Source organism: Geospiza fortis, unplaced genomic scaffold (genome assembly GCF_000277835.1).
Source record: "Geospiza fortis unplaced genomic scaffold, GeoFor_1.0 scaffold1047, whole genome shotgun sequence".
Classification (NCBI taxonomy): Eukaryota; Metazoa; Chordata; class Aves; order Passeriformes; family Thraupidae; genus Geospiza; species Geospiza fortis.
The window spans coordinates 241,209-259,869 of NW_005054589.1; the positions used below are offsets into that span (position 1 = coordinate 241,209).

General features: G+C 43.6%; 1 protein-coding gene across 1 annotated transcript; it reads left to right on the plus strand.

Annotated features, from left to right (window-relative positions):
• The first annotated feature begins 1,136 nt into the window (after positions 1 to 1,136).
• On the plus strand, positions 1,137 to 16,633 carry LOC102045039 (antigen WC1.1-like). Its single transcript, XM_014310802.1, has 15 exons — positions 1,137 to 1,206; positions 3,742 to 4,056; positions 5,555 to 5,863; positions 7,099 to 7,413; positions 8,227 to 8,538; positions 8,835 to 9,152; positions 9,858 to 10,172; positions 10,856 to 11,170; positions 11,993 to 12,055; positions 12,142 to 12,456; positions 12,642 to 12,677; positions 12,988 to 13,125; positions 13,423 to 13,518; positions 15,185 to 15,364; positions 16,536 to 16,633. The coding sequence occupies exons 1-15, from the start codon at positions 1,137 to 1,139 to the stop codon at positions 16,631 to 16,633; spliced, it is 3,195 nt and encodes a 1,064-aa protein (XP_014166277.1).
• Positions 16,634 to 18,661: the final 2,028 nt, after the last annotated feature.

The following is an 18,661-nucleotide window of genomic DNA, read 5'->3' on the forward strand; positions in this document are numbered from 1 at the left end:
GTTCATGGCCAGACCCCAGCCTGGCTGCCCTGTAGCTCTAGCAGAGACCACAGGCAAGTGTCTGAGGTCCTGAGCAAAGAACAAGCAGCCTCTGGCCAGACTCTGCTCTTCCTCTCATCTCTCTCTGCAGCAGTCTAACCCAAGGCTGTCCTGCTGCAAAGTTACACAGAACTTGAACAAGCAAAGCCCAGCAAGAAGGGGAAGAGGTTGCAAAGATTGATGTTCTAAGGACCCAACAGCATGGATGTTACTGAACTCAGCATTCTGGATAAAGAGCAGATAGATACCATCAGACAAAAAGAGGATGCCGTCAGTCTTTATGACAAGAGGAATGTTTGTTTAGACTGGTGCAAATGGCATTCTTCAAATTGTTCCAGTTGTCAAAATGAGTCAGGTAGCCACCGTTCAATTAACAACAGCTTTTATTTCCCTAAACTTGCCATTCTAGGGTGAATGAGAAAGGGGGTAGAACTACTAGCAGTGGTCACCTGAAACAAAAAGCCTGTGCAAACAGGAAGGCCTGTAATTTGAATCCTAAGGAAGATCTTTTTTAAGAGCTTCTGCCCAAAAACTTATGACCAAATAAGGAAGCCTTAAGCCTACCCCAAAGACAGAGAGGGTATCATTTTTTACTCACCTCTAGTGATAAACACAATTTCTGTTGATTGGAGTACAATTTCTTCCAATATGACAGGTAAGCTATAAATTAAAGGAATTTTCTTCCCCTTTTTTCTTCTGAAGTGATTAATAAATGACCAGTGTTCTACACTTTCATACTCCTTTTTCAGGTGAGAAATAACCACTTTGCACGGTGCTCTGCCTGTGCCACCAGCTTTAGTCCCACAGTAAAACAATTCCGATGATGACATCAGATACACAATCATCCTTCATATAAGGTCACAAGTACACTTTTTGAATTTTATTGGAGGTTTTGGTTCCTTCAGATTGGAGATGAATCTGCTGATAACGTCTAAAAAGGTGAACAATATTTCTATTGGTTCCTTCAGGTAGCTCATGCTGGCACGTCAATCTATATATTTCCTCCTTCGTAGTCATTTGTGAGATACCGGAATGCCCAGCCAGAGTTTTAGCTAGGCAGTGCCTGGAGAGTGAAGTATCATCCATCTGCAGTCAGGATGGCAACAAAAGGACTTCTTTCTGCTCCAGTGCTGTGGTTGATTCTCCTCTCCATTCAGGTCTCCCTGGGTAAGTACATACTTTATTTTGCATAAGGCAATGAGATAAAAAAAAGTATGCAAATTTAATATAAATAGGTTGTTCTTCTACCAACCTCTAAAACAAAGTGACAAAATGGTGTTCAAGTATGTTTCTGTCTTTGATTCAATCTCCTTCATAATCCTGAGATAAGGAAGGGTAAGCCTTTTCTAAAAGTTTGGTATTTTACTCAGGCATCAGCGACTGGCCATTCTCATAAGAATTCAAGTCCAAATTTTGTAAACAGTTTAGCTGTACTAAAAACCAGCTGGGTTTTCTTACTACTGTCTTATCTCTCCTGCTGAGCTCTTTGTAGACGAAATTATTAATTCCAGGTCTTTATTCGACACCAGTTAAAATGATGTAGCTCCACCCGTGTGCCCAGTGGAGTTTGGGTAACACAACATCTCCTCAGTTGTTCCTCTGTATATGAGGCTTATCACTATTTGTCTCTCTGCACCTCTGGAGCTATGTGTACATGCTTGATGCTGGTGACGAGAGACAGATTTTGGAAAACTCATTTTTTTCTCTCCACACATGGGGGTGACATTAAGGCATTGTGGTGGTGATCTCATCCCCATATGATGAGAACAAGACTTCAGAGTTGATGTTTTGCTATAGCATGACCCTAGTCTTGAACGTTCTCACCAGCTGCGTGGATGCAGTCAAAGTTCAGAGCAGGGAACAGGAGGCACTCTTGAGGTACATTTTCATAGTATTAAACATCTTTTATTTAGACAGCTTTGTAGTGACATTTTAGTGTCAACTGAGCTGTACTGCAGAAATGAGGGTGACTTGTCTGCCAACTCCTTGTTAATATCAGGGAACAGTAACTGACTGGAAGATGCAGACAACAGTAGCTTTACAATGACACCATCATCAGCACCCTATCACCCTCATCTCTGATCTGGCAGCACTTGCACTCTCCATGCTGCTACAGGTGTTCTGATGTTCCCCAGGCACAGAGCACTGTGCAGAGCAGTGCAGGAGTCACAACTCTCCAGGAGTGAGCTGGAAATCTGCCCCTGAGGCAGCCAGCCTGGGCTGGAAACCTCCTCTTAGGGCCTGGAGAAAGGAATGCATGGTGCACCCTCATTTTTTGCTATGAGAAGAACCAGGTTTTCAGCTGGAGCAAGAAAAATCTCATGCCTTCTCAGCCAAGCAGAACACCAAACCACTGAATTCAGTGAAGGTACTTGCGGGACATGCTGTGGAATGTGAGGAAATACAAAATTGTACCTGTACATACCATAAAAAAATCACAGAAGAGTGATTATAGCAAATGATAGCTTTTATTAGGAAATATTGAAATCTGTCAGTTGGGTTATGCCTACCTCTGCATCCAGTCTTGCATGCTGTTACACGTTGAAAACATCAGATGTACAATTATTTAAAAATTCAAGTGCACAAAGGTCATACAGTTGAGTGAAGAGATGTTTGTTTTGTCCCTGGATATGGCTAATAGAAATTGGTTATTTGGTTCATTTAAAAATGTATTAGGAATTCAACTTTTCTTAGAATTCATTACCCTTTTAAATGTATAAATATTGTAGCTGAGAAAACTCTTTGTTGGACTATGTTCTTCAAATACTCTGGGGGTTGTTCTCCAGAATATCTTTCTTATTACAGAAAGATTATGCCCCCTCTGAGACAACATGTTGCAGGCACAAAGTGGTTTTCTCGTTACCTAAGAATTGTGCTACACATGTGACTTTCTTACTCAGGAGACTTGAGGAGAGAGGATATTCTGCAGAAAAAATAAGTTTTGGAAATTACCAATTGTCAGTCACTTGAATAACCACCTTTTGTTTGTTTGTTTGTTTGTTTGTTTCCAAATTTAAATGATAGGTAGGAAATTGTGAGGAAATCCAGCTGAGTTAGCAAAGAGGTAAAGCCTTTGCCTGTATATGAGAGCAGCCCCATGGAGAAGGACTTGGGGATGCTGGTGGGGGAAAATTGGACATGAGCCGGCAATGTGCCCTTGCAGCCCAGAAAGCCAACTTTGAGCTGAGTCTTCAAGCAGACCCCCTGACCTTATCAGCTCTCCAGTGGCTGGTCTGGCCCCTCTGGTAGCCAGCTCCTCCAGTTACCTCACTCCCAAAGACACACAAATTTGGCTTTCAGGCCAATTAACTCACAGGAAAAGGAAGCTTGGTCTATTGTAGCAATCACACACTGACAGGCAGTCCCCTCATCCACTCCAGTTGCCAATGTTTATTGTGGCAGGCTTTGTGAATCACAAAGCAGGGATATTACTCAGCATTTTCCAGCCCTGGTGAGTCAGTAAAAGAGAAAGTTTGCCTGTCATTAGAAATAATTTACATTTTAGCAGTGCAGTTAGTTCAAACTTGTAAATACAGACATTACTCCTTGCAAAAAAACACTCTTTAAGTTGGACTCTTTAGAAAGGTGAACCAAACAAGTCTGAGGTAAGAGTAAATTAGGAGCAGTAATGATCTCATTAACATCTGCAGTAGATAATCATGATTAGGCTCTGTCCTTTCTATAACCTTGCTCTGTCTGAAGGCACTGATGAATTGAGGCTGTCAAACGGAACTGGCCCCTGCTCTGGGAGAGTGGAAGTAAAACATGAGGAGCAGTGGGGAACCGTGTGTGATGGTGACTGGACCATAAGGGATGCTGAGGTTGTCTGCAAGCAACTACAATGTGGATCTGCTGTTAAGGCCCTAAATCGAGCTCCTTTTGGACAAGGAACTGGACCAACGTGGTTGTACCGAGTTGATTGCCGTGGTAATGAATCGGCTCTCTGGAACTGCTCACATACAGGATGGGGTGCTTTTACCTGCCCTCATTTCTTTGATATTGGAGTGATCTGCTCAGGTAAGAAGTGATCCAGCATTGTATAATAGAAAAAAGATACGAGCCTGGAATCAAACTTTGTCTTAGTTGGATAAAGCCAAGTACTCCCTCTGCTCATCCGAAGCAAGTTGCTTCAGCATTAAGTTTTCTACTGACTATGATTGCAAGCTGACTTTGCCTGGGCACAGCAATGACATCAAATGAGCATATTAAATGACACAGAACAAAAAAAAAACAACCCACTATTTGTTTCTACCACAGCTCTCCCAGGTAACAGGAGAGCAAAACTGAACTTGTCTTTGATAAGGAATTGGGGCTAAAAAAGCAGGTGTAAATAGAGAAGCAAGAAAATGCAATGTTATGTCATACAACTGCCCTTCTCCAGATCTTCAGGTAGGCTAAGACAGGACAGTCTGCACTGGCAAAAAAAGACCAATACCTGTTTGGCTGCTTCCTGTGCAAGATGTTCATGGTTTTACTCTTTGGAAAAAGAACCACTGCAAGAAGTTTTTCCTTCCCAGCTTCGGGACTTTACATTTGTCCTTTTATAATTTTTGTAAGGTTTCTGTCAGCCCATTAGTCTAGGCTGTCTAGATCTCTCTGAATGGCAGCTCTACCCTGCTGGTTATCTCCCCACCCCCCCAAAACCACAAGAGTGTACTCCATCACCAGCTCCATGAAGATAAGACATTGAGCAGAACAGGCCCCTGGAAAGACCCAACAAGTGAAATTCCACTTGCTGACAGTCTTCAGGTAGAGTGCAACTCACTAATGACTGAACCTGACCATTCAATCAGCTGCTTAACCATGTTGTCCTTACAGCCAGACAGTAACATCCTAGTTCTTGGACATAAGAATATTGTGCAAGACAGTGTTAATGGCAGTGCTAAATGTGAGGTAAATGGCATGTGCTGCTGTCTCCTCATCCATAAATCCATTTTAACCAGAGAAAGCATTACAGTCCCACAGGCATGATACACGCTTGATAAAACCATGCTGATTCTTCCCATTCATCTCCTTGTGCCCACAAATGAGTTTCTACAAGTCTCGCTCCATCTTTTTTTCAAGTACCAAAGTGAGGCTGGTCAGCCTGCAGATCTCTAGACTGTCTTTTTAGCAACTTCTGAAACTGGGTGCAACATTTCCTGTTTCCTCTTCCTGGGGTGCTTCAGCTTCCTATTCATTGAAATAATGAGGTCTCAAGGACACTTGTAAATGGCTATTTTTCTATTTATCTACTTGGGGATTGTTACTTCTCAGTCATCAGCAGGTGCTCAAAGTTTCCTTCCTTCTTTCCCAAGGACTTAGTATTTTCACATACTGAGAAATAAGCAATCTCATACACCATTTTCTTCTTTATCAGTGCTATAAAGGAATTGCCCCAATTCAAGTCACAATTCAAAAGCATCAGTGGTCCTCAGAGCAGTGAAAAGTGTCTTGCCCATTAAGGAGTTATAAAAATAGGTCACTACAACCAACTCTTGATGCTGGATTTCTTGGTTTTTGGGTTTTTTTCCAGGCTTCTCTGATATGCATCTGACTGGAGGGGACACTGCCTGCTCAGGACATCTGAAAGTAAAGAAAGAAGAAACTTGGGCCACTGTCTGTTTCTCACACATTGATTTCAAAACTGCCTCTGTTATATGTAATGAGTTAAAGTGTGGCCAGGCTGTGGATACCTTGAGAGGAACTCACTTTGGAGACAGACATGAGCTGATCTGGCAAGAAGAGTTTCACTGCGTAGGGAATGAGGCTCACCTTGCAGACTGTCCCAGGAGCATGCACCATACTAACACATGTTCTCATGATGCCACTGTTGTGTGTTCAGGTGAGACTTTGGACTGATGGACATAATTCACTCATGTTCTATATGCCTTCTTCCTGTTAACTCACAGTTCAGAGCATCTGTACACTTCTGGGGTCCTCAGGATCCTTGGATGCTTCCCCTACCATGCCTTGAGCCATTCAAGGGGGACTAGAAAATAACAGAGAGCAGTCCCACAACATCTCATTCACTCTACTGAGAATCTGCATCTAACATGGGCTGTTCTAATCACTTCACTACCACAAAGAGATCTCAAAAGGGCTGTTATTTCTTTTATGCTAACCCTTCTTAAGAACTCCACGAAGTCATGCCTGCTGGGAGCTCTGAGTACAGCTGTGTATTCCCATCCACTGAAAAAGTGAAGATTAGGCCTAACAAACACCTTTTTCCTGAGGCCGCAGTTCTAAAGGGGTAAACTAAACCTGGGGCAGAGCTCCTGGCAACAGCTGGACACAAGGGAAAGGGCTGGAGCTGATGTCCATTTCCTGCCCAAAGGGCTACAGTCTGTTTCAAGACAGCTTTGAATACTGTGACCAGTGGCAGCCAAACACCTCAGCTAAGGCATCTAACAGGCCTTGGCTCCTGCCTTTATCTTGCAAGAGTCTTGGCTCAGAGCTGAAATCCTGCGCTCATTAGGCGTGCAATGCAAGGACAAAGTAAGGGCAGAAAGTAAGTGTGAGAAGAGAGAGGGACTGCATGGGGCTGGCAGTAGGACACCAGAGTGCCATCCGTGCCGCCCTTAATTTATTGTCAGTATGCTGATGGTTATGGCCTGGGGTGTTCAGAGCTTTGCTCTGGGGCATGGATGAAAGCTGAGAATTCCCCACTGCAGTTTCTGCTTACCAGGAAATGTGACATGACCAACTACTGGGACAGAGAGTGATACCAGTTGCTCCTACCCTGAGTTCCTCACATGCAAGGCAGTGCTGAAACTGCCTCTGCAAGAGAAGATGTTGTAAGGTAGCAGCAGTATTGTGGGAGGAGGAAAGAGCAGAGCAGAGAGGAGACACTGAACTTAAAGAGTCAAAAGTCTTTTTGTCATATAGTGCAGGCTACAACGTGGACAATAGAGATTTTAAGAGCTGGCTTATCAGCATCCTGTTCTAAGATGCTTTCCAGTAACCAGACACAAAAATGAGTGCTAGTTTCTTGCAGATAGAGAGAGCTCTCTTACAGTTTTCAGTGCAGAAGCACAAATGCCCAAAAGTAACTGCTAAGCTCCTTTATTCTTTCTGCAGGCTATGGTGGGTACCGGCTGGCAAACGGCAACACCACGTGTTCAGGGAGAGTAGAGCTTCTTCACGGAGGCACATGGGGAACCCTGTGTGACTACCTGTGGGATTCACCAGCTGCCAACATCCTCTGCCAGCAGCTAGACTGTGGAGTTGCACTACTGGTCCCAAGTGGACAGTCCTTTGGGGAAGGAAATGGATCTGTCTGGAACGCCACATTCAGCTGCCAGAAGAATGGCTCACTCCTGAGAGACTGTCCCGTGCGTGCTCTAGGTCAGGATGAATGCCCTGCTGGAAAAGAGGCTCATGTGGTATGTTCAGGTGAGCAGCGGAAAGGTCTAAGAAGAGAACTGAAAAACTCCTTCCTTGAGGAAAAATATGGACTCAAAATTCAGAGGGCATATGTGGAGTCAGGCTCTGTCGTTTGACTGCTGCAACAGGAGTCAAGGCTGCACTTCAACTGTACCACAAGGCTGCTCTCTCTGAAATGCTCCTAGTGTAGGGTAACAGCAAGAGCAGGGCTGCTGCACAAGCCAGGATGAGCTGGGCTCAGAGGCTGAGCACAGCACAGGCAGAGTCCTTGCCACCAAGACACAATCCAAAGCATCTGCAGAGAGGGCAGAGGAAGGTGTTGGTAATAAGGTCTATGAGCAGCCCCAGAGAAGTCAAAGCAAAGAAAGAGCTGTAGGGTCTGGCTGGAGAGAGGAGCAGGCATAGCATGAGACAAGACTGGAGACAGTTACACCTGTCATGTACTTGAGGCAGGGATTGAATTCCTGGTCCAGGTTTAAGTGAGGACTTGGACCAGCAGTTGAAGGATGCAGAGCTGTAGGCCCCCAGTGATATTGGTCTGAAAAATTAAGGTCTATTGGTTGACCCAAAGCCCCAACCTCTAATGCCCTGATTTAAAAATTGCAAATGGGATGTGATCCTGAGTTCTAGTCATTCTTCTCAGTAAAACAGACTGGACTGAAGTCTAGTTATGAGTATGGAAGTTTCTAGTTATGAGTATGGCCCAGTTAAGTCATTTTTACTACTGAATGATAAAGAAAACTCATTGCCCTTTCCCAGTCACTTCCAGGTCCTGCCCATGAGCAAATGTAACACTCCAATATTCCTTTTCTCTACATTCAGGGTGTCCAGGGGGCAGGCTGGTGAATGGCACCACATGCTCCGGCATAGTGGAGATCCGCCATGGAGACACGTGGGGAAGACTCTGCCGCTCCCACTGGAATTTGCAAGCTGCCAGTGTTCTCTGCCATCAGCTGAACTGTGGCTATGCAAAATCAATCCAGATGGAAGATGATTTTGTGGATGGAAATGGGCCTATATGGAGAGATGCTTTTCACTGTAAAGGGACAGAGTCCTGCCTATGGGATTGTGTTCAAGTGACTTTGGGCAATCCAACCTGTTCAGCCAAAGAAGCAGCCACTGTAACTTGCTCAGGTAAGTCAGGAGTGGCCTTTTATGGGTGGTAGAACTTCAGACCGAAGCAGTGCTGGTGACCTCACTGACAGGATCTAGTCTTTTTGGTGGGGAAGCCTTTCTTGCTTCCCTTTGCAGGCCCTTGTGTGCATGAAAGCAAACAAAGCCTTAACAGGGGCAGTCTCCTTCACCAGTGGTGAGAATTAATATTTTGCCAGCACAGAAATTTGTCTTCCATAGTCTTCCTGCAAGTTACTTCTACTGCAGTGAAATAAGTAGATGTCACTCAATATATTTCCCAACTCTCTTGAGCCCAGGTCTTGCTGAATCACTCAGACTCTCAGGGGGTGAGAGCCGCTGTGCTGGGCGAGTTGAGATCTCCCTCCATGGTGGGTGGAGCAGAGTCCTGGATGACAACTGGGACATTAGGGATGCCCATGTGGTGTGCAGACAGCTCCAGTGTGGAACTGCTGAGAAAGCCTATTACCTTCCAAAGTCTGAGCGAGGAACAGGTCTTGTTGGCCTAAGGAGTGTCCAGTGCACTGGAAACGAGACTCAGCTGATGCTCTGCAACACCTCCCATTATCAGACAGTGCCAACAGGAGTTTCTGAAGATGTTGGTGTGATTTGTTCAGGTGAGTCACTGTGTGAAAGGTACAGAAGGTTTCCTAGGATTTCTCCAGCCCATGTTGTACTGTGGTGTCACAGATCTTAAGCTGGCATGAGTCTGAGCTTGATGATAGTTAAGGAAGCAAGTGTAATTTACATAATGCTTTCTTCATCTGAATTTCTTACAGAATTATCTTCCAGATTCAAAAAGAACTATAGAACACAGAAGCCATAAGAACACTAATTTGGCTATGATTTCCAAGCATTCTTACTACAACTTGAGAATTAAATAGCTTTTATTTTGTGACATTTCTATATTTATAGATACTTGCAGCAATTCTACAGAATATTACAATTGTTTCTACTCTTCTCTGATTTTGCAACCCATCTGTAACAGGAACAGTGCCTGTCTCTAATTAAATGAGTACAGACAGAAAACAGGTTGTCTGGCTTTCTAAGATAAGGTGACCTCTGCATATACTTGGTATGATTATACTCTTCTTGCTGGCAATATCTCACCTTAATTATGCAAAAATTCACCTGATGCAGGAGTAGGCCTTTCCCTTTATGCAATTTTATCCTCACAGGACTTCTGCCCAAGCAACCACAGCAGAAGAATTGGGATATAACAAGAACATGATGTCTTAAAAGTGCTTTAAAAACATTGCCCTTATGCTGACCTGTGCATTATAGTTGTGTTGCATGTTGACATCTGGATTTTGCTCCTACAGGCAGCAGACAGATGAGGCTGGTGAATGGAACAAACCGCTGCGCCGGGAGAGTAGAGCTTTATCATCATGGCATCTGGGGCACCATCTGTGATGATAACTGGGATCTATCAGATGCCAATGTTGTTTGCAAACAGCTTGGATGTGGGCATGCCATCAAGGCATTTGAATCTGCTCATTATGGTGAAGGGTCAGGGCAGATCTGGCTGGATGATGTGAATTGCACTGGGGGTGAATCTGACCTCTGGGCATGTCCCTCTAGGGCGTGGGGCCAGCACAACTGCCAACACAAAGAGGATGCTGGAGTCCTGTGCTCAGGTGTGTTTGGAAAACCCTTTTCTGAGCCTGTGGGTTCAAATAGGAGGGTTGTATAAAAGGGAAGTCAAGAATAGTGGGGACTTCTTGGACAGCCTCCTCCTGTCTTGATGGTTGGTCAGCACATCTTCTTGGTCCTACCAAGATGCAAAGGATCTACAGAAGCCCATACTATCACACACACACACACACACACACACACACACACACACACACACGCACAAAAAGTCTCTTGCATAGTAGGATATTTGGGGGATAAATTTTAGGAGTTTGTAAAGATTTCCACAGCAAGGGGCTGTGTGTTCCTTCCAGGCAGTTACAGCTAGCTCTGAAACCAATGGGAACAACCCACTGTGCACTACAGCGTCAGACAATCCAAGTAGCTTATGGTGGCTCTGCTCACACATATTTAAGACAGAATGGCAGCAGCAAGAGAGAGGAGAAATGAAAGAGAAGTAGAAAAAAACACAGATGACCCCTTAAGGGGGTTAGGGCCTGTTAGAGCCCATGCTGGAGCCAGAACAGAGCCTGAAAGGACTGCAGCCTCTGGAGTACCCATGCTCCACAATACAGGTAGAACCAATACAGCTAGTTAGCACTGTAAAAAAAATGTTATCACACACACAGGAAAGAAACATCACAAGAAATCTGTGGCACTAATTTCATTTTTATGCCTTCACTTCCAGATTTCCTGGCTCTGAGGCTGGTGAATGGCAACGACTGTGCTGGGCGTGTAGAGGTTTTCTACAATGGGACGTGGGGGAGCGTTTGTTCCAACCACATGTCCCTGCTCACCGCAGCAACCATCTGCAAACACCTGGGCTGCGGAGACGGAGGAGGAATAATAACGGACTTCAAATATGGCAGAGGGTCTGGGCCCACGTGGCTGGACCACATTGAGTGCACTGAGCAGCACAGCTCGCTCTGGCAATGTCAGTCAGACCCCTGGGACCCTCAGTCGTGCAGCAACCGAGCTGAAGAGACCCACATTACTTGCACTGGTAATCAGAAATGTATTTGTATTGTGGCCAGACATGTACATTAACCTATGTATGCATGTATGGACACCACAGTAATTACTTTGTGTGCACTTGTTAGCTAGTGTATATTGTTTCTAGTTTCATGAAAATGGCAGCAACATTTTTTTTGTCTAAATCATTGACTTAAATGAGTGAATGAAAATTACAAGATTATCAGAGTGCTTTGGCCCAGTGAAATCCTAAGGAATTCCCTTATAGGATGGTGCCATTGCATATTTTTTAAAGCAAAAATCTATGATACACAGTCAGTCTGTGAGATCTGAGCTAGAATGAGACTTCCCAAGAGGTCTAGAGGCAAGTCTATGTTTCTACATGTTTCTCCATGTTTTCTACATGTATCTGTGTATACACATAGCCATGGACAAGTGTACAAATCCGTTTGGTTCTAAAGGTCCATTTCTAACACCTGCTCTTATGACGGTATTTCACACCTATGGGTATCAATATCTGCATTCATACATAATAAAATATATAAAATGAAATAAAATTATAAAATATAAAATTAAAATGAAATATAATATAAAACACAGTAAAAATGTAATCTACATGACATTCAGATATCCTGAAAGGGATTTCAGCTGCCTCATGAGAAGAAGGAAAGTATAACCATCAGGAAGATTATTACTCACAGCAACAGCCAAACAGCCATCTGCCAAGAACTAAACAGGCCATACACATATTTCAGGAATAATTAACCTGATGTTTAATTTTCAGCTATTTTACATTGCCTCATTTTTTTCAGAGAATAATTAAACTATTTACTTCAATATTTAAATTCTGCAGGAAGAAAAGAGACAACTTCTCCAGCTGCATTTGCTGAGTGTCCAAACTCCACAAGTTGTTCAGGTACCTCCACTTCTTTGTTTTTCCTTATTGGTCCCTGTGGGCCTCACTGCTGTTTCAGTAAAACAGAAGGTTTCTGTGTTTTGCAGACAGGGAGAAGTTACGAGTCATGGGAGGAGAGGATGAATGTTCAGGCAGAGTGGAGATGTGGCACCAAGGTTCCTGGGGAACAATCTGTGATGACGCCTGGGACGTGGCAGATGCCAATGTTGTATGCAGGCAGCTGGGCTGTGGATCTGCTGTGTCTGCTCTGAGTGAGGCTGCCTTTGGGGAAGGGACTGGTCCCATCTGGTTGGAGAAGGTGCACTGTAAAGGAACAGAGCTGTCTCTTTGGGACTGTCCTGCCAAACCTTTGCTTGGCAAAAACTGTGATCATAAGGAAGATGCTGCTGTGAATTGCTCTGGTTAGTGACCGGTCCTTATTACACAGGTCTGTGAAGGAGGTGGGTAGGGGAGCATTATGCCAGCTGTACTTGCTAGTGACTAGCCCTTTCATAATTTTGACTGCTAAAGCATCATAAATTATATGAAGATGTTCTCCCTATTTTTCACATTTGCCTCTTAATCTGGACTCACCTTCCTTTTGCAGGTGTGACAGAAACAACAGCATCACCCACGAGAGCAGGTAAATTCTTTCTCTTTTCTTTCTCCCATCAAATGACAATTTAATGTCCCTGATACTTAACAGATAAAACAGCAGTTAATTTCGGCTCATCAGAAAGCACTTCCCCCAAACTTTTATAAAGGAACACTGAGAGGCACCACCCCCAGCTGCTGAATTTAATCTGCTTGAGCAGGACCCATAGCAGAGCAGCAGGTGCCCTGCCTCACCCTGCTGTGCCCTCATGGCCCTCATGGGCACAGCAAGGGGCTGCAGAGGAGCAGCCCTTTGGAACACGTGATTCTCTACCTGTTTCCTCTTGGTTTCCACTCAGATCGCCCCCGCCGCCCTGCCACAGGCAGCACGAGGCTTTCAGTGCCTGTCATCCTCTGCATTATCCTGGGGACCCTTCTCTGCCTGGTCCTTGCCATTCTTGCTGGGCAGATCCGACGTGCCAGGGCACAGCAGAGAGGTGGGTTTCTCAGGACTGGTATGAAATGCCTCCTTTACATGGCCCCAGATATTTAGTTGGCTGGGGAGGCAGCGGGGATGGGTGACTGAGATGAACTGAATCTGTTGATACACTGAGATTTTTCACTACTTTCTGGCAGAAAGAGCCCAGAGGTGCTTATCCTCAGTCAGCACCTCTTGGTGCCTTTCTAGGCACAAACCAGGCCACATAGGCCCCTGTCAGGCACTTCTCCTTTTCAAGAATCCAGCCTGAATACAAGCAGAGACTGTGAAAGTGATCATTACCTTTTACTTTCAGGCTCCAGACTATCCTATGACCCCTTCTCCGAGGCTGTCTATGAAGAGATTGATTATAACCTGATGAGGGAAAAGCAGGGAGTGACTTTCCTCTCAGGTCTGTGTGTGTTTCTTGCCTTTCTCAAGGGAAAGCTCCACCTTTCTGATCCCAATCTGATACCTTGCAGCTCCCAGATCTACTGGGAAATTTAAAATTCCTGGATTTGAAGACAGGAGTTTCCTGCCCAGTGGGCTCCCTTTCCTAGGGACAATTTGTTTTGTGCAGTTCTCAGTGCAGCCACAGACCACAGATCAGTATAGGTCAAACAAACAAACAAAAGCCTTTTGCTTCAATTATTTAAAGCAGGAACAAATAAAGGAATTATTGGCATCTCCCTCACAGCAGCTGGGTCCCTGTAGGTTTCCTTCCATGGATTGCTTTTCTCCCTTTTTGGAGTGCCTCCCTCATGATCCATGAGAGGTGTTATGGGGCCCCCTGAGGGATTCTTCGTTATTCCATTGTAAGCCTTGCAGAAGTAATACTGATTGTCAAAGAATATGCTGGACTTGGATGCTATTACTGCTCTTTTTCTCATGGCGCAGTTTTAGCACTTAAGGAGAGTTTAATCTGGTCTCATGCTCGTTCTCGTTTGCCTAGATTCTTATTCAGAGAGCTCAAAACCAAAGGAACAGTTTTATAGAGCAGGCAGTGATGAAGAAAATGGTCCTGGAGCAACTCAAGGTAATGAGAGAAAGGGTTTGTACAAAGAAAGAGATCCCAAATAAGGGTAACTTTTAATATCCAAAGCATTATGAGTAACTAAGACTTTCATTTCATGTCCTAGTGATGTTTCCTTGTGATGCAAAATCTTTTGTGTAACTCTTGTAGTGGAAGAGTGTCATACAATCTCATAGACAAGTGCTAGTTTTCTCTTCTATATGAGAAATTCAAAATAAATGTTTGCTGGTAGTTCTGCAGACACTTCACAGGATCCAGTCACATGAATGCAACAATGTGGCAACTGCTTCTCCCAGACATTGCATCCATAATAGCTTGTAAAGTGTTGTCTTATTTCTGCGACAGATGGGGAGAATTGAAATAGAGGAAAGACATATTCCAAATAAGAACACTGGCGTACAATTTGAGCTGATCAAGGGATCTTAATCCAAGTGATCTGAAGAAAATACTGATTCCTAGCTGTGGGGTTTGCCTGGGGGGTACATGTGGTTTGTAGGTTGGGAGTTTTTTTATAATTTGAAATAGGTGAGGGAGGGCGAGTGTTTGGAGAAGAACTACATTTTCCTAGAGCTGATCAAAAAGCTCTGTTAGCCATTGTCTGCTGTCCAAGAGATCAACTGCCAAAGGCACAAGCAGTTTTGAACCTCAGTTGCCCATATCCCAGACTCTGCTGCACCATGTCTTTATTTTCTACTGCTCTTCTTATATTAAGGACTTTTTAAAGTTAAAAAGCAAACTAAAAGCTTTTCCTTACAAACCAAAAGCTAAAAAACAAACAAAAAGCTTTGAAGTGCTTATAGAGAAGACAATTATTCTAAATAGTTTATCTTTCAGTTATTCAGATTGAATATTGATTTCTAGGTAAAAAGTGAAACAGGAGTACTTTGATTTACTTTTCTGTTTATACATGTATCATTGGTAAGCATATGTATTTACAATAAAACTGTGCACAGTAACATTTGCTGAAGGATGGATTCCAGTTAAGTACAGACATGTCAGTATTACAGCCCTGTGTTGCTGGATTATCAGCTACTGCTTTCCCTAGTGGAAATTAATACCTGTTCTGTTCCAGAGGCCTCTCCACTGCCTGAAAATGCCCTGGAACATGATTATGATGATGCAACAGAAGCTCCTGGACCTAGAGATGCTTCTCTTTCTGAGCAGAATGAACAGGAAATCATTGGGATCCCTGGAGAAAGTGACAGAAACAAGGATTCCCAGACAGGTGAGGCTAGAAGAGCAGTGCTGTTCTCTGTTCTTACATCCAGCTAATCTACACCTCTGCTCTGCTTTCCTTACAGGCATAAAATTCTTGCCTGTGGCCAACCCAACCTAAGCTTCCACTGCTGCAAATTAAAATTGTTACTTCTCATTAGAATGAGCATGGGGACAGAGGGTTGCAGTCATCTTCATAACAGACTTTTAAGTACTTGAAGACTGATACCAGTTTGTTCACATACCTATCCGCAGTTCTGTTCTGTATTTTGTTTCTCTACACAGCCACAACCTAAATTAGTCAGCTTTCTACTTAGGCCTTGTAGACTACACTCTACCCATGATGTGTCTCCACTCAGTCCATGTCTGTAGGTCTGCATCTTTCAAAAATTGCTTAAAACCCAAAACTTTAAGGTATTTCTTTACAGCATGGTACTGAGATCTTACTAGTGTCAGGTAGAGCACAAGGACCAGCTCTCACACCATATCCTTCTGTTTATGGATGCTGATGTGATACTTCCCCTTTTTCCATCAGCATGACAGGCTTGAGAGGGCTCAATGTCTGATGCAGCTTCAAATAGTGCCTTGTAAAATACTACATATCATTAGACATGGATTTTTCAAATTATGCAATTGAATGTTTCTCCTTTCATCTGTAGTCTCTTAAGTGTCCTTATAGATCTCATTCTATGTCTATGGAGGATGGATTCAACTAGGTTTTTAACCTGGCACTAAATTTTGTCAGGCCCATATAATTCAGTAAGAACTAACAACAAATATTTAAGACAGACTTTTCTTTATCAGTGTATTTAATATAACTGTGGAACACCTGATCTCAACCTTACTTTTTGGGGTAGTGATAAATATTTCTGGCCTATTGGAGATGTGGAAAAATAAGCAAAATACAGGACTCAAAGTAACTAGAGAGGCATTAGAGATTTTTTTTTTTGACAGGCCATGAATATATTCCTTTCAACATTGTGTATAAAGCTTGATCCTTGGATATGTATACACACTGCAGAAGGCAGAGTGACACAAGCATTTCTCAGGTCTTTCACAGTCACTCCTATCTAAGGTTCTAATTTCTGGAGAAGACAACTGGCAGCTGCACAACCACATAGAGGTAATACATACAGGATGTGCTTTTATCTATCTCAGTGTTCTTCCCTTCATGTTTTCAGACTGGATTCCCAGAAATAGGACCTCTGAGGCTGAGAGATCCTCATCCCCTGCTCTGGAAGATACAGGCTATGACGACATTGAAGAGCTGGGGCACTGATAGAGACTGCTGAGCTGTACTGACTTCTTCTGGAAATACACCACTGTTCATAAAATGCTAATCCTGTACTAGCAGAACCAGAATAACCTGCATTTAGGACTAGCTTGCATAAGTTTGGGTTATTTCCAGAGAAGAGATTATATACGTAAAATTTAAGGAAGCATGGCAGTTAAGAAGATCTTTCAAATTTCTCTTATAATTTCTTGTTATTAAGACTTAGTGGACACTTTTTGATTTTATTTTAAATACCTTCTCTTTTTTTTGTTTTTTTACTGAGTTAATTTTAAAATTATGATTTTTCTTATTAGAATCTGTCCAAAGATCTCAAATTTATGCTTTTTCTCCCAGATATATGGGGACAGCTTCTGGTAATTATTTGGAATGGAGATTGAACTGCAAGAAAATCATCAAAATACTGTTTCAGCCAAGTCTTTGAGAAAGGAATTCTTGCTGATTGCTTCTGCAGCAACATCAACAAGATCTGACAGGCGTGCTGCAAGCATGCTGTGAGGCACAGAAGGAGGGAAACACATACACCCATGGGATTTAATGGCATCATGCAATCTACTTTTTTCCTGTTACTGGCTCACTGACAGGAAAACTGTGAAAGTAGAAAATTTTTGCAAGGAATTGTAAAAGGCAGCAGAAACTTTCAGGGGCAACAAATCCTATGCCAGAAAAAGGTGTAGCAAGCTATTTATCCCTGTCAGAACTATCTGCACAGGACAGAACTTCTGCACCAGGCAGTGACTAGGAAGGAATCCCTGGAGACTCAGAGATGGCAACAACTGATGTCACAGGCATGATCCGGTTGAGCTGAGTGCTCCCCAGGTGACTGGGTTATATTATCCTCAGTGTGACTGAGTAAGTGAACTGATATTGGGAATGTGTTAAAATTTGTAGCCAAACTCTTACAGCTTTCTGCCTGCACCTGAATGGCACCTGCACAAGGAAATGTTTATGATAATTGGAGTAATTGGATTAAAAGCATATTAACAAGATTAATAAAAGATGCAAAATGGCTTAACTGTGGGATCTGTCAGGCTAAGTTTCCCTTCTAAGGGATGAAAACAAATGCAGACAGGACGAAATCCTACAGAATCAGGCTACAGTTGAATGCATTACAAATCCATCTTTCAAACTTTTGAAAGGAAGTTGTTTGTGAGTGGGGTTACAGGCAGCAGTGCTTGTTGCAGTCGCTGTAGCCAGCTGTGTTGGAGTCACCTCTGTGTGTACAAATTTATCTCTCTGGGACACACAGCCTCACTGCTGCCTGAGCCAGCACTTGGGAAAGCAGCAGTCACATCCACAGGCTCCAGTGGCCCGAAGAGAGGAACCCACAGACCCCAGAGGATTCCTGAGGCAGTGACTTATTGCACCTCTTAAAGTCACACTCTGCAGTATTTTTGATTCCTTGAGAAAAACGTAAGGAAGGATTCCCCTTTGGAGAAATCCTACCAAGTCTCCTAAATAAAATTTTTATTCAGTCACTCATTTATTCTTTTTTTGCCACCAATACGCTTGGTAAAGTCTTCACCTTTAAGTTTCCCAGCTCTATCCCTAATCTTTTCTTAACGATTGGCTCGCTGCCCAGTACTCAGGTGTTAAGAAAGACTTCAGGGAGGGGTCACAAACTGTTGTTGGCATTCAGGTTTTTAATTCTTGAGTTAAAGTTACTCATAATTCAGAAAGCCGCTTTGCTAAAAAAATCGAGATTACAGCCAAAGGAGGGATCCAGGAGCACGTTCCCGATAACATCCAGGACTAAAGGGCGATGCTGCGGTGGGGAGGGAGGGAACCGTGGCAGAACTAGAGCGGTTTGGGATTGCACAGCGCTTCTGTGGGACGGGCAGGAGAGGAACTAAAGGTGGGGAAAGGGAAGGGCTTAGGTGAATGGAGGAGGAACAAACAAGTGTGGCGAAAATGGAGAGTAGGGGAATAAAAGGGCCAGTGGCACGTAAATCGCTTGCTGATCCGGCAGGGACGCCGTGCTCCCGGGAAAACAAGCTGGACCGCCCCGCCGAGTCA